The sequence below is a fragment of the Pongo abelii genome, chromosome 11, assembly GCF_028885655.2.
Source record: "Pongo abelii isolate AG06213 chromosome 11, NHGRI_mPonAbe1-v2.0_pri, whole genome shotgun sequence".
Classification (NCBI taxonomy): domain Eukaryota; kingdom Metazoa; phylum Chordata; class Mammalia; order Primates; family Hominidae; genus Pongo; species Pongo abelii.
In genome coordinates, this window is record NC_071996.2 from 133,540,962 (window position 1) to 133,555,948 (window position 14,987).

The following is a 14,987-nucleotide window of genomic DNA, read 5'->3' on the forward strand; positions in this document are numbered from 1 at the left end:
CTCCATCTCAAAAAAAAAAAAAAAAGAACATTACAGAGACTCAATACCACTAACAAAAGATGTTAACATTTGTCCTATTTACTTCATTTTATCTAAATTATCACTTTTTTTGTTGTAATCTGTTCATAATATCCTCTTCTTTTGATGTCTATAGGATCTGTAGTGTGTTCTCTTTTTCATTCCATGATAATGGTGATTTACATTTTCCCTATTTTTTTTCTTAATTAATCTTGCCAGGGGTTTACTTCTTTCATTAATTTTTTCATAGAACTAACTTTTAGCTCTGTTGATTTTGTTTTTGTGAGTTTTTAAAAAGTGATTTCTGTTCTTACCCTTATTTCCTTTCTACTACTTTCCTTAAGTCTGGTTTGTTGTTCTTTTTTAGCTTCTTGAGATGGAAGTATAAATCATTGTTTATTTATTCATTTTATTTTATTTTTTATTTTTGAGATAGGGTTTTGCTCTGTCACCCAGGCTGGAGTGCAGTGGTGTGATCATGGCTCACTACAGCCTCAACCTCCTGGGCTTAAGCGATCCTCCTGCCTCAGCTTCTGGAGTAGCTGGGACTACAGGTGTGCACCACCACACCTGGATAATTTTGAAGAGACAGGGTCTCACTATGGTGCGCAGGCTGGTCTTGGGACTTTTCTCTAACTCCTGGCCTCAAGCGATTCCTCCCATCTTGGCCTCCCAAAGTGCTGGGATTATAGACATGAGCCACTGCACCTTGCCTAAATCATTGTTTAGAGCCATTTTTTCTCCTCTAAATTTTCTTTAACTGCTGCTTTACCTACATTAGACAAGTTTTGATAACTTGCGTCTTTATTCCCATTCATTTTCATTCAGTTAAAACATTTTCTAATTTCCATTTTGATTTCTTCTTTGACCCTTAGATTATTTAGAAATATATTGTTTAATTTATAGGTAGTTGGGGATTTCTTAGTTACTTTTTTTGTTCTTAATTTTTAGCGAAATTACATGTGGTGAGAGAATCTACTCAAAATTGTAACGTATTTTTTTAGATAACCATCTCAAAAGTATAGAAAATTATTTCATATAAATATTTGTAACATCTATTATAAATGAAAACTCCTAGAAAGCTAGTAATAGCTTTGTCCTGGATGTAAACACTTTTGATTTTATTTACTGTTCCAGTGTTTCTTTCTGCAGATATAAACAAATTCATAAATATGTTTATATTCTGCTACCCATTTCTTATACAAATAGCATTCTGCTCCTGCTGTTCAACACTTTACTTTTTCACCAGTATATCCAGGAAATCACTTCATGTCTTTGGAGATATTCTTTGTTTTGTTTTGTTTTATTTTTGTTTGTTTGTTTTTTTGTTTTTGAGACTGAGTTTCACTCTAGTTGCCCAGGCTGGAGTGCAGTGGAGCAATCTTGGCTCACTACAAGCTCCGTCTCATGGGTTCAAGAGATTCTCCTGCCTCAGCCTCCTGAGTAGCTGGGATTACAGGCATGCGCCACCACGCCCAGCTAATTTTGTATTTTCTTAGTAGAGATGGGGTTTCTCCATGTTGCTCAGGCTGGTCTCGAACTCCTGACCTCAGGTGATCCACCTGCCTCAGCCTCCCAAAGTGCTGGGATTACAGGCGTGAGCCACTGCGCTGGCCTGTTTTTTCGTTTTTTTGTTTTTTTTTTACTGCATAGTATTTATGTTTTAATAGAGTATATATGCTTTATAGTAAAACATATAATATATACATATCATATATATGCTTTATCTGCATATAATATTTCTTTATATGTAGGCACCAAAATTCTAATGATAAAAATTGGGTTGTTTCCATTCTTGTCATATCACAGATAATGCCAAAATGAATAACTGTGTGCACAGATCATTTCAGTGTGAGATTGCTGAGCCAAAAGATAAATGCTTATTAAGTTATAATTTTGAGTTAATGGTTGCTGGCATATAAAGAAATGATACTGATCTTTTTTCAGTAGGATTTCTTGACTTTTGTATGTTGACATTCAGATCATTTTGTGGTAATGGCAGTTTTTCTTTCTGATCATGATGTATTTTTATTTTTATTTATTTATTTTTTTTGAGATGGAGTTTAGCTCTTGTTGCCTAGGCTAGAATGCAATGGCACGATTTTGGCTCACTGCAACCTCTCCCTGCCAGCTTCAAGTGATTCTCCTGCCTCAGCCTCCTGAGTAGCTGGGATTACAGGCATGTGCCACCGTGCCTGACTAATTTTGTATTTTTAGTACAGACAGGGTTTCTCCATGTTGGTCAGGCTGATCTTGAACTCCCAACCTCAGGTGATCTGCCCGCCTCAGCCTCCCAAAGTGCTGGGATTACAGGCATGAGCCACCACACCCGGCCATGATATATTGTGTTTGTTTGTTTGTTTGTTTGTTTCAGAGTCTTGCTTTGTAGCCTAGGCTGAGTGCAGTGGTGTGATCTCAGCTCACTGCAACCTCTGTCTCCCAGGTTCAAGCAGTTCTCTGCCTCAGACTCCAGAGTAGCTGGGATTACAGGCACCCACCACCACGCCTGGCTAATTTTTTTTTTTTTTTTTTTGTATTTTTAGTAGAGACAGGGTTTCACCATCTTGGCCAGGCTGGTCTTGAACTTCTGACCTCGTGAGCCACCCGCCTCAGCCTCCCAAAGTGCTGGGATTACAGGCGTGAGCCACCGCGCCCGGCTCATGATGTATTTTTATATTTTCCTTGTTTTGTTCTTTCTGTGACCTCTAGAACAATGCTGAATAGAGATGGTGATAGTGGGCATTCTGGTCTTATTTCTGACATTAGAGGTTATATACCATCATGATTGGAGGGTGCATTGTAAAGCAAACTCCCTGGGTTCAATCCTAGTTCTGCCACTTTCTCATTGTGTGATCTTGAACAAGCTACTTATCCTTTCTGTTCCTCATTTCCTAATTTCTCTCTCTCTCTTAAGTTCTCTCCATATTCCAGAACTCTTTTTTTCCTCTGTAAGAGGGGAATAATAATAGTACCCATCCAATAGGGTCATTGTGAGGGTTAAATGACTATATATATTATATAATATATATAAGATACATCTTATATAACATATATAATATATATAACACACACACCTTATATATATATACATATTAGAGCAGTACCTGGCAAATATTGAAGATGATACCAACCCATATTTGTACCATTCACTATTATTGTTACTGTTATTGGGTTTTGGTAACTTCTGTATATCAGGTTATCAGGTTAAGGATGTTCCCTTTTATTACTAACTTTCTAGGAGTTTTCATTTATAATAGATGTTAGAAATATTTATATGAAATAATTTTCTATACTTTTGAGATGGTTATCTAAAAAAATATGTTAATGTGGTGAATTCTATAAGATATTTACCAAAGTTATAACATCCTTGGATCATTCCAGGATTAATCCTACTGGTCAAAATTTGCTTACTTTTTTAATATGTTGGTGAACTCAATTTCCTAATGTTTTGTTTAGAATTTTTACCACATATGTTCTTAAGTAAAGTTTAGCATACAGTTTTCCTTTTGCCTACCATCATTGCTGGTTTGCACAACTTCCTAATTTGAGCTGGGGAGTTCTTCTATTTCTATTCTTTGGAACAAATTATATACCATATGGATTGGTATACAATTCTTTGAGAGTTTATAAAGCTAATCTATAAAGCAGTAAATACCTGAAACTTTAGTTAAGGTTTCCTTTTCTTAATTAATCAGTGAATTTGTTTTATTTACTTGGTTTTCTTTCTTTTTGTTCCCCTTCCCCGCCCTGAGATGGGAGTCTCACTCTGTCACCCAGGCTGGAGTGCAGTGGTGCGATCTTGGCTCACTGCAACTTCCACCTCCAAGCAATTCTTCCACCTCAGCCTCCCTAACAGCTGGAACTACAGGCGAGCACCACCATGCCTAGCTAATTTTTGCATTTTTAGTAGAGATGGGATTTCACCATCTTGGCCAGGCTGGTCTAGAACTCATGACCTTAAGTAAATCGGCCCACCTTGGCCTCCCAAAGTGCTGGGATTACAGGCGTGAGCTACTGTGCCTGGCCTAATATCTTTTTTGACTCTTTAATTATTCAGAAATGTGTTTAAAATTTCCAAATGTTTTCCAGGATTATGAACTGAATGTACCCCCCCTCAAATTCATATGTTGAACCCCTGACTCCCAGTATACTATATTTGGACATGGAGGCCTCTAAGGAAGTAATTAAGGTTAAATAAGGTCTTTAAGTTGGGGCCCTAATCTAATAGAATTGGTGTTCTTGTTAGAAGTCGGACCAGAGGCTCACTCCCTGTCTCCTTAAGCTCACAAAGAAGAAGTCATGTGAGCACACAGTGAAATGGCAGCCCTGCACAAGCCAAGAGAAGAAGCTTTAGAATGAAAGCTGCCTTGCTGGTTGAGGGTCCAAAGTCTTCTTTTGTACTGCGTGTGACCCTTTCAGTTCAGGCTGGATGGCAGTGTTTTTACCAATATAATTCTCTTAAAAACATCATGCATTTTCCATAATTCTTATTGAGGTCTACTGCATTAGAGAAAACCACACTTATATATTTCTTTGAGATAAGAGCTTCTCTACCTTGGGTTTCTGCTCTTGACTCTTGAGTGACAACACCATTAAACTTCATGAAAACCCTAAGGTTTGACTGAATGGTTTTTGACAGAGCATCTTGTAGCCACATTTCCCCACCTCCAATTTCTTCTTTATACCATGTTTTTCTTACATTGTCCTAGATTTGATCTTTGCCTGAGAGTCACTTCTTAATTTTAGCATTGTTTGACAGCTGAAGAGGCAGAGAATGTTCAAAAGCAGTAAATCCTGTGTCCTTTTTAAGAGACCCTCCTTTAGCTTGTCTCTTTTCTCTCATCTTTTACTTTAAGCATCAAGAAGAAATCAGGCAGTATGTTCCTGCTCTGCTTGGACATTTCCTTAGCTAAATGGCACAACCCATAAGGTGCATTTTTTTCTCACTTAATCTTTTTATTTTTTTTTATTTTTTTTGAGATGGAATCTTACTCTGTTGCCCAGGCTGGAGTGAGTGGTGCAATCTTGGCTCACTGCACCCTCTGCCTCCCGGGTTCAAGCAATTATCATGCCTCAGCCTTGTAAGTAACTGGGATTACAGGTGCCCACCTCCATGCCCAGCTGATTTTTGTATTTTCAGTAGAGATGGGGTTTCACCATGTTGACCAGGCTGGTCTTGAACTCCTGACCCCAAGTGATCTGCCTGCCTTGGCCTCCCAAAGTGCTGGGATTACAGGCATGAGTGACCGCACCTGGCCCTCACTTAATCTTTTGTCTTCAAAAATCTCAGAGTCCATTAGGCTTCTACTAATGGTTTCTTCTTGGCTCTTCAGGCTTTCACCAACCCTCTCCTCACACTCATTCACATTTTTATGGACTTTTCAATATCAAAGCCACTCCCACATTTTAGGTTCCGTTGGGGCAGCACATCTCTTGCAGGTACCCAAGTCTTTATCATCTATTGCTGTGTAACCGATTATCCCAAAACATAATGACTTAAAACTATAGTAAATGTTTATTATCTCAAACAGTTCCAGTGGACCAGAAATTTGGGAGCAACTTAACTGAGTGGTTCTGATTAGGAGACTTGCATGGGGTTGGATGTCACCTCAGTCATCTGAAGGCTTGATTGGGGCTGGAGGATCCCATTCAAGATGGCTTATACGCATGGCTGACAAATCACTGGCGGTTGTTGGCAGGAGGTTTCAATTTCTTGTCTCATGGACCTCTCCATAGTGCTGCTAAGTGAGGACTAAACTCTGATTTTTTATCTTGCCCAAATTCCTATCTAAGGGGTCTGGGGAGTCATGCCCTACAAATCATAAAGTCTCATCAGATGAGTTTTATTTAACCCTATATATCATAATTTACTTTCCAACCTGACTCTGGCATAACATTATGAGACAAAGAAGAAAATCAGCATATTTTACCCCAGAACATGTTGATTTGCCATATTTTGAAATGGCCCTGCAAAGCTGTTCTTTGTGGGGGAAAATTTGTATCTGTAAAGAATCTCTATTAACATAGCTAGATCTTTTTCTTCCAGACCCTCCCAATCCTAACGAGATTAACTAAGATCTGAATAGGGAAACACTGGTCATTTATTGTCTCTAAGGGCAGCCACTATAAAACTTCAAAAGAACTTGTCAGGACATGGCCGTTGGCTTCTCGCAGAGTGAGTGATCCAAGAGCAAAGCAGAAGCCTTTATGATGACCTACCCTTTGAAATCATTTCTGCAATATCCTCTTTGTTAATAGGGCAGCCCTATTCAGGGTGGGATGGAAATATGCAGGGGCATGAGTTTAGGAAAAGAGAGTCACTGAAACTGTCTTGGAGACTGTCTGCCACATAATCCAACAGGCAGGTAGTGATTTTATGTTTCAAAATGGAGTTTGTTTTAATATGCATTTTTTTATTTCAAAAGAAATATATGTTAGTTACATTTAAAAATACCAAAAAAGCAAGAGTATTTTTTCAAAATACTCTAACCACCTTACACTTTCAAACCATCACATTTCATACCTAGCTGTACATGTCCTAAAACTTTTATACTTTATTTATTTATTTATTTATTTTTGGGGGGACGGAGTCTGGCTCTGTCGCTCAGGCTGGAGTGCAGTGGCACGATCTCGGCTCACTGCAACCTCCACCTCCCGGGTTCACGCCATTCTCCCGCCTCAGCCTCCTGAGTAGCTGGGACTACAGGCGCCCACCACCACGCCTGGCTAATTTTTTTGTGTGTGTTTTTAGTAGGGACAGGGATTCACTGTGTTAGCCAGGATGGTCTCGATCTCCTGACCTTGTGATCTGCCCTCCTCGGCCTCCCAAAGTGCTGGGATTACAGGCGTGAGCCACTGCGCCCGGCCAACTTTTACACTTATATACTTTATCAGTGGAGACTTTCTAAAGTATATTTGAGCATGCTTTGAACACGTTTTCTTGTCATTTTAAAGTATTCAAAAATTATCTTCAATTATGTCAAGGGCTTTAAATAAGCACTGCTTTTTCTTCTTATTCTGCTGGTGGGCAGAGGATCTTCACAATACCTACTCTTTAATGCTGAGTTTTTGAAAGGGCTATTCCTCACCCCCCAAGAAGGCCCTTGTACTTTAGAGGGGCTTTGAATGGGAAGCACTTGGAATTCAGAAGCAACTTAAATTCTTAATGCCTCTATTTTCTATTTCTATATTAATGCCTTAATGTAGGCTACCTGTTTGGGAGAGAAATCTTATATAGCTACTCTTCTAAGCTGGCACAATTGGGCTTTTACATAAACACAGCCCACACCTTACATCCATTCTGAAATCAGAGAGCCCAACTTCTAGGATTACAGTTCTGCCTGCTTCTGCAGGGAGCCTAGTGCCCTTGATAGCTCTGTTCTACTTGCTCCAGAAGGAATGGTTCAGGTTGAATAGGGAAGGTGGTCGCCAAATATTGGATGCTGAATCTAAGAGAGTGCACTCTTTCTCTTCTAAGAGCCGTTTCTGGAAAGACTCGATAGTGGAGCTTTCAGTCAGGAGAGAAGAGAAACTGACAAAGCCCCCAGTTTTGGGGCCCCTGTGATCTACATGCATACCCCACCATCACCCTGTTTTCCTCTCTCTTAAAAGGAGGTAGTCTTGGCTGGGCATGGTGGCTAATGCCTGTAATCCCAGCACTTTGGGAGGCTGAGGCGGGCGGATCACCAAGTCAGGAGTTCCAGACCAGCCTAACCAACATGGTGAAACCCCATCTCTACTAAAAATACAAAAATTAGCCAGGCGTGGTGGTGTGTGACTGTAATCTCAGCTACTCAGGAGGCTGAGGCAGGAGAAGTGCTTGAACTTGGGAGGTGGAGGTTGCAGTGAGCCGAAATCGTGCCACTGCACTCTAGCCTGGGCGACAGAGCGAGACTCCGTCTCAAAAAAAATAAAAAATAGATTTAAAAAAAGAGGTAGTCTTTTTTTCCAATATTTAAAAAAATTACACTGGTAATATGGGTTTATTGTACAAAGATCAGAATATACAGATAGGCAAAAGGAAGAAAATAAAAGTCACCACATTTAACCACTGTTTACATTTAAACATCTATCTTTCCAAACAAGTTTTCATTTCTTGTTTATTCAGACAACTGGGGGGAAATCCTTTTTTCCTACATCAAACATAGTTAGATAAACCATTGATTGGTTGATTCTTTATGAACTATTTCCTAATTTGGAAATAAGTGAACAAGTACAAAAAATATTAAGCAAAAGTTAAAATACTATGAAGCATCCAGCCTAAGCAACATAGTGAGACCCTGTCTCTACAAAAAAATTATCATAATTTTTATGAAATATTCATGTTTTTCTCTTTGTCTCTTTATACTTTTTCTCTTCCTTCCTTCCTTCCTTTCTCTCTCTCTCTTTCTTTCTTTTGTTTTTTTTTTTTTGACAGAATTTCGCTCTTGTTGCCCAGGCTGGAGTGCAATGGCATGATCTCAGCTCACCGCAGCCTCCGCCTCCCGGGTTCAAGCGATTGTCCTGCCTCAGCCTCCCAAGTAGCTGGGATTACAGGCATGTGCCACCACGCCTGGCTAATTTTGTATTTTTATTAGAGACAGGGTTTCTCCATGTTGGTCAGGCTGGTCTCGAACTCCCGACCTCAGGTGATCCGCCTGCCTTGGCCACCCAAAGTGCTGGGATTATAGTGGTGAGCCTCCGCGCCCAGCCCTCTTTCTATTTTTTTTTTTTTTTTCCTATCAAATGAAGATAGGGATGAAAGGAGATGGTAAAGAAGGAAGAAAGTTTGGTGTAGACACAATGTATAAAAATAACAGGCTGGGTGTGGTGTCTCATGCCTGGAATCCCAGCACTTTGGGAGGCCGAGGTGGGAGGATTGCTTGAGCCCAGGAGTTCTAGACCAGCCTGGGCAACATAATAAGACTCCATCTCTAAAAAAGAAAATTTAAAAAAATAGCCAGGCATGGTGGCACACACCAGTAGTTCCAGCTACTCGGGAGGCTGAAGTGGGAGGATTGCTTGAGCCTGGGAGGTCGAGGCTGCAGTGAGCCATGATTGCACGACTGCACTCCAGCCTGGGCGACCCCATCTAAAAAAATAAAAAATTAAATAAGAGATCAAAAGTCAACTAAAATTAGGAGACAATATGTTTTAGACCAATGGAGAGTAGCAGGGCTGGCAGAAAAGCCACGTGGACCAGCATTTTTTTCCTCCACATAGCTGCCTGCTTAGAGGGGCTGTGAGTACAATGGTAATGCCAAGACCAGTTAAGTTAGTGGTATAGACTGGAGTTTGGTGCTGATGAGATCAAGGGGATGCAGAAATCACTGTGTTAAACAGTGAGTGTCCCTAAAAGATTCTCATCTCAGGGCAGGGACAGAAATTGGAAACAGATGCCTCAAAAATGCATTCGGTTAGTCCCAAAGGCAGCTCGGTGAAAGTAGGAATGACTTAGCATCATCTAACATCACTCCCAGGGGAAAAATGCCCTGAAGCTTGTATTTCACTGATTGTTATTATAATTTTTGTGTGACTGTACATGATAACCATGTTGGTTTGTTGGCTTCTTTGAATTACAGGTCAAACTGCCTTAATATTTGGTGCAAGAATATTAGACTATGTCATCAATTTGTGCAAAGGTAAATTTGACTTCCTTGAACGGCTCTCAGACGATTTGCTCCTGAATATCATTTCTTATCTGGATCTTGAAGATATTGCCAGGCTTTGTCAAACATCACACAGATTTGCAAAGGTAATGGTCAATTATTTTATGTCTATATAGAATTTTCCATGTGCTTTCTAAAAAAATTTTTTAACATAGCAATCATTTGTTGAGTACTAACTTTGTGATGGACACTGTCTTAGGTGCACAAGCAGCAGAGATGAAATGACATTCCTCCTCTCAAAGAACTTACAGTCTTACAGTGGAGATTCATGTAAATGCAAATAATTACAATACAGCGTGATCAGTTCAACAAGGGATGTGTATGCAAGGTACAAAGATAGTGCAAAGTGATTTTCTCTGCCTGGCTTCACAGTGGCAGGTCACTTTATCTGGCTTTTGAGGGTGAAGTTGGTGAAGACACGTGATCTGGGTTAGGGGGCATTCCAAGTCAAGGAACAACCAAACAGAAGCATGGTGGCATAAGAGAATAGGGCACTTTGGGAGGCCGAGTGGGCAGATCACCTGAAGTTGGGAGTTTGAGACCATCCTGGCCAATATGGGGAAACCCCGTCTCTACTAAAAATACAAAAATTAGCTGGGCATGGTGGCAGGCGCCTGTAGTCTCAGCTATTCAGGAGTCTGAGGCAGGAGAATCACTTGAACTCGGGAGGCAGAGGTTGCGGTGATCCGAGATCACACCACTGCACTCCAGCCTGGGAGACAGAGTGAGATTCTGTCTTCAAAAAAAAAAAAGAGAGAGAGAATAGGAGAAGGAGGACTACCTGACATCCGTTTCCATATCTTCTAGTAATAGCCTTTGCTGCGTTGCCTGTCTCCCAATATGTGTGTTTCGGTGGGCTGTTCATTGCAGTGCCCCATTTTCTTCCTTGCCCAAAGCTGACAAGATGCACTGTCTCACTGCTTCAAATCCTCAGCAGAATGACCGAAGAGCAGGAAGCACAGTTAGTGCTGATTTCAGCCAGTGTCAAGGCTTCAGTGTGACCTTTGTCAGTTGTACTCCCTGGATCCTGGAAGATACCTTGGTCCCTACCCCTTCCGTTGTTCCTTCAATTCTAGAACCCCCAACCCTACCCCACAATCACACACATACTAATTTTCCATTAAATCTCTTTTTGGCTTAAGTTAATCAGAATGGGAATCTGTTGCTTGCAACTGAGGAACCCTGACTAGCTCGGTATTTAGCTGTAATGTATTGGGGCAATGTCCATTTATAAAAGAACATACAACATTTTCCAAGATGATTCAAATCATAATCTTATTATCTAAAAAGCCAACATTTTTCCCAATAATGCAATAAAATGTCTTGATTTTAAAAAATTAATTTTAGTTCAGGCACAGTGGCTCATGCCTGTAATTCCAGCACTTTGGGAGGCTGAGGAGGGAGGATTGGTTGAGCCTAGGAATTTGAGATCAACTTGGGCAAAATAGGGAGATTCCATCTCTACAATACATTTTTAAAAAATTAGCTGAGTGTTATGGCCGGGCGCGGTGGCTCATGCCTGTAATCCCAGCACTTTGGGAGGCCGAGGCGGGCGGATCACCTGAGGTCGGGAGTTTGAGACCAGCCTGACCAGCATGGTGAAACCCCGTCTCTACTAAAAATATAAAATTAGCCGGGCGTGGTGGCACATGCCTGTAATCCCAGCTACTAGGGAGGCTGAGGCAGGAGAATCGCTTGAACCCGGGAGGCGGAGGTTGTGGTGAGCTGAGATCATGCCTTTGCACTCCAGCCTGGGCAACAAGAGTGAAACTCCGTCTCAGAAAAAAAAAAAAAATTAGCTGAGTATCATGGCATGCCCCTGTAGTCCCAGTTACTCTGGAGGCTGAATAGGAGGGTCACTTGAGCCCAGGAGGCTGAGGTTACAGTGAGTTGTGTTCACACCACTGCACCCCAGCCTGGGCAACAGAGCAAAACCCTGTCTCAAAAAAAATAATTTTAAGTAATATAATTTTTTTTTTTTTTTTTTTTGAGACAGAGTCTTGCTCTGTCGCCCAGGCCAGAGTGCAATGGCATGATCTCAGCTCACTGCAACCTCCACCTCTTGAGCTCAAGTGATTTCTTGTGCCTTAGCTTCCAAGTAACTGGGATTACAGGTGCCCACCATCATGCCCAGCTAATTTTTATATTTTTAGTAGAGACGGGGTTTCCCCACGTTGGCCAGGCTGATCTCAAACTCCTGACCTCAGGTGATCCACCCGCCTTGGCCTCCCAAAGTGCTGAGATTACAGGTGTGAACCACCTTCCTGTCCAAATATATAAATATATATATATATATATATATATATATATATATATATATATATATACACACATTTTTTTTAACCTATATTTTGGGTTTGGGCGTACATGTGAAGGTTTGTTATACAGGTAAACTCATGTCGCAGGGTTTTTTTGTACAGATTATTTAATCACCCAGGTTAATTATTAAACCCAGTACCCAATAGTTATGTTTTCTGCTCCTCTCCTTCCTCCCACCCTCCACCCTCAAGTAGACACCAGTATCTATTGTTTCATTCTTTGTATTCGTAAGTTCTCATCATTTAGCTCCCCAAAATATATTTTTTACTTGATTTTCCTCCCTAAAAATGGAAAGCCGAAAACAAGTACCATTGTATATATTTTTGCCATTAAATAAGTATCCTAAAGTTAAAATCTTGTGCTTGGTGCTGATAGGAAGCTGATTTATTAGGGCTGGGCACAGTGGCTCACGCCTGTAATCCCAGCACTTTGGGAGGCCGAGGCGGGTGGATCACCTGAGATCAGGAGTTTGAGACCAGCCTGGCCAACATGGGGAAACCACATCTCAACTAAAAATACAAAAATTAGCTGGGCCTGGTGGCACAGGCCTGTAATCCCAGGTAGTTGGGAGGCTGAGGCAGGATTGCTGCTTGAACTCAGGATGCGGAGATTGCAGTGAGCCAAGATCACACCACTGCACTGCAGCCTGGACAACAGAGTGAGACTGTCTCAAAAAAAAAAAAAAAAAAAAGAAGAAGAAGAAGCTGATTATTCATACTTTAAATGAAAAGAGAATTCTGCGTAAATAAAATATACTAGTGGGGATCTAGTAAAAGTTTCTGCATGGTTGCAGGGCCTGGATTTGATTTTCTATCAAATCCTTCCATTTACTGTCAGTAAATTTCTGCTCCTGCAAGTAAATGGAAGGATTTGATAGGAAACAGCAGCAAGTGAGTGGCTTCTGGTAGTTATTTCTCACGCTGAGCGGCTGCCTTCTCTCCAAGTTTTACTCACTTCCACTATTACTTTCACTCTCAGTGTCCTGCTATTATTTCAGTGCAGTCTTGAAAACATTCTCCATAATTTAGCCAGTGCTCTGAAGTAGGGCTTCTCTAGGTTGCTGATTTCAGCCCTGAGCATCTTTACAGAGCAGAATTATTAGAAGATGGAACATGACTCAGGGCTGCTGGTTTTATTCTCCCCACATAACATTAATCACTTTTTTTTTTTTTTTTTTTTTTTTTTTGAGTCAGAGTCTCGCTCTGTCACCCAGGCTGGAGTTCAGTGGCGAGATCTCAGCTCACTGCAACCTCCGCCTCCTGGGTTCAAGGGATTCTCCTGCCTCAGCCTCCTGAGTAGCTGGGTGGGACTACAGGTGCTTGCCACCATGCCTGGCTAATTTTTGCTTTTCAGTAGAGACTGGGTTTCACCATGTTGGCCAGGCTGGTCTTGAACTCCTGGCCTCAAGTGATCCACCTACCTCAGCCTCCCAAAGTGTTGAGATTATAGGCGTGAGCCACTGTACCCAGCCAACCACTTTTTTTTCTTATTTGCACACAGGGAAAGAAGGAAAACCACTTATTTCTGTTGTAAATCTAAGTTTTATCTCTGTTCCATTTACCTGTTACACACTTCATTTATAAGTTATTTTCTTTTTCTTTTTTCTTTTTTTTTCTTTTGAGACAGAGTCTCGCTCTGTTGCCCAGGCTGGAGCACAATGACACCATCTCAGCTCACTGCAACCTCTGCTTCCTGGGTTCAAGCAATTCTCCTGCCTCAGCCTCCCGAGTAGCTGGGATTACAGGCACCCACCACTGCGCCTGGCTAATTTTTGTATTTTTAGTAGACACGGGGTTTTGCCATGTTGGCCAGGCTGGTTTTGGACTCCTGACCTCAGGTGATCCACCTGCCTTGGCCTCCCAAAGTGCTGGGATTACAGGCATGAGCAACCATGCCCAGCCTTATAAGTTATTTTCATTTAACTACTTTATTAATGAAAAAAAGGCTTCCTTTTCAATTTCCGGGGGACAAGTTTATTACCAAATTATTTGTGTCCAGTCCAGCTCCTTCCTCTTACCTCAGGGAGGGAGCTGCTCCTCTCCTGCTCAAGATCAGTGCTACCTGACACCTGGTTCAGGGCCTACTCCTGGGAATTTCACTTATTTCCTTTCTCTTCGGTTTGTTGTTGTTATTATTATTGTTTTTTTAAGAGACAAAGTCTCACTCCATCACCCAGGCTGGAGTGCAGTGGCATGATCTCTGCCAACTGCAATCTCCACCTCCCAGGTTCAAGCGATTCTCATGCGTCAGCCTCCTGAGTAGCTGGAGTTACAAGTGCAAGCCACCACACCTGGCTAATTTTATTTTATTTTATTTTATTTATTTTTATTTCTGTATTTTTGGTAGAGACAGGGTTTCACCACGTTGGCCAGGCTGGCCTCGAACTCCTGACCTCAAGTGATCAGCCTGCCTCAGCTTCCCAAAGTGCTGGGATTACAGGCATGAGCCACTGCTCGGGCCTATTGTTTGTTTTTTTTTTAACTTTTAATTACCCAGCTTCCTCCATATTGATGTCTTACATAACCGTGGTACATTTATAAAAACTGGCAATTAATATTGGTACAACACTATTAACTAAAATACAGATGTTATTTGAATTTCATTAGTTTTTTCAATAATGTCCTTTTGCTGTTTTATGTCCAATCTAGCTTACTACACTGCATTTAGTAATTAAATCTTTCTCTGCTTTTTTCCCCCAGTACATTAATTTTTTTTTCCTTTTTGAGACAGGGTCTTACTTTGTTACACAGGCTGGAGTGCAATGGCATGATTTCAGCTCACTGCAACCTCCACCCCCTGGGCTCAAGTGATCCTTCCACCTCAGCCTCCTGGGTAGCTGGGACTACAGGCCTGTGCCACCATACCCGGCTAATTTTTGTATTTTTTGTAGAGATGTGGTTTCACCATGTTGCGCAGGTTGGTCTTGAATTTTGGGGCTCAAGCAATCCTCCTGCTTCAGCCTCCCAAAGTGTGGGGATTGCAGGCATGCGCCACCATGCCCGG

The 14,987-nt window shown here is 41.3% G+C and overlaps 1 protein-coding gene across 2 annotated transcripts in view; it reads left to right on the forward strand.

Moving 5' to 3' along the window:
* Nucleotides 1–14,987, forward strand: part of FBXO36 (F-box protein 36) — a 104,245-nt gene that overhangs the window by 66,849 nt on the left and 22,409 nt on the right. For both annotated transcript variants that reach the window (XM_054548803.2, NM_001134074.1), the window contains 1 exon segment: nt 9,579–9,751. In XM_054548803.2, coding sequence (XP_054404778.1) covers nt 9,579–9,751 — 173 coding nt within the window.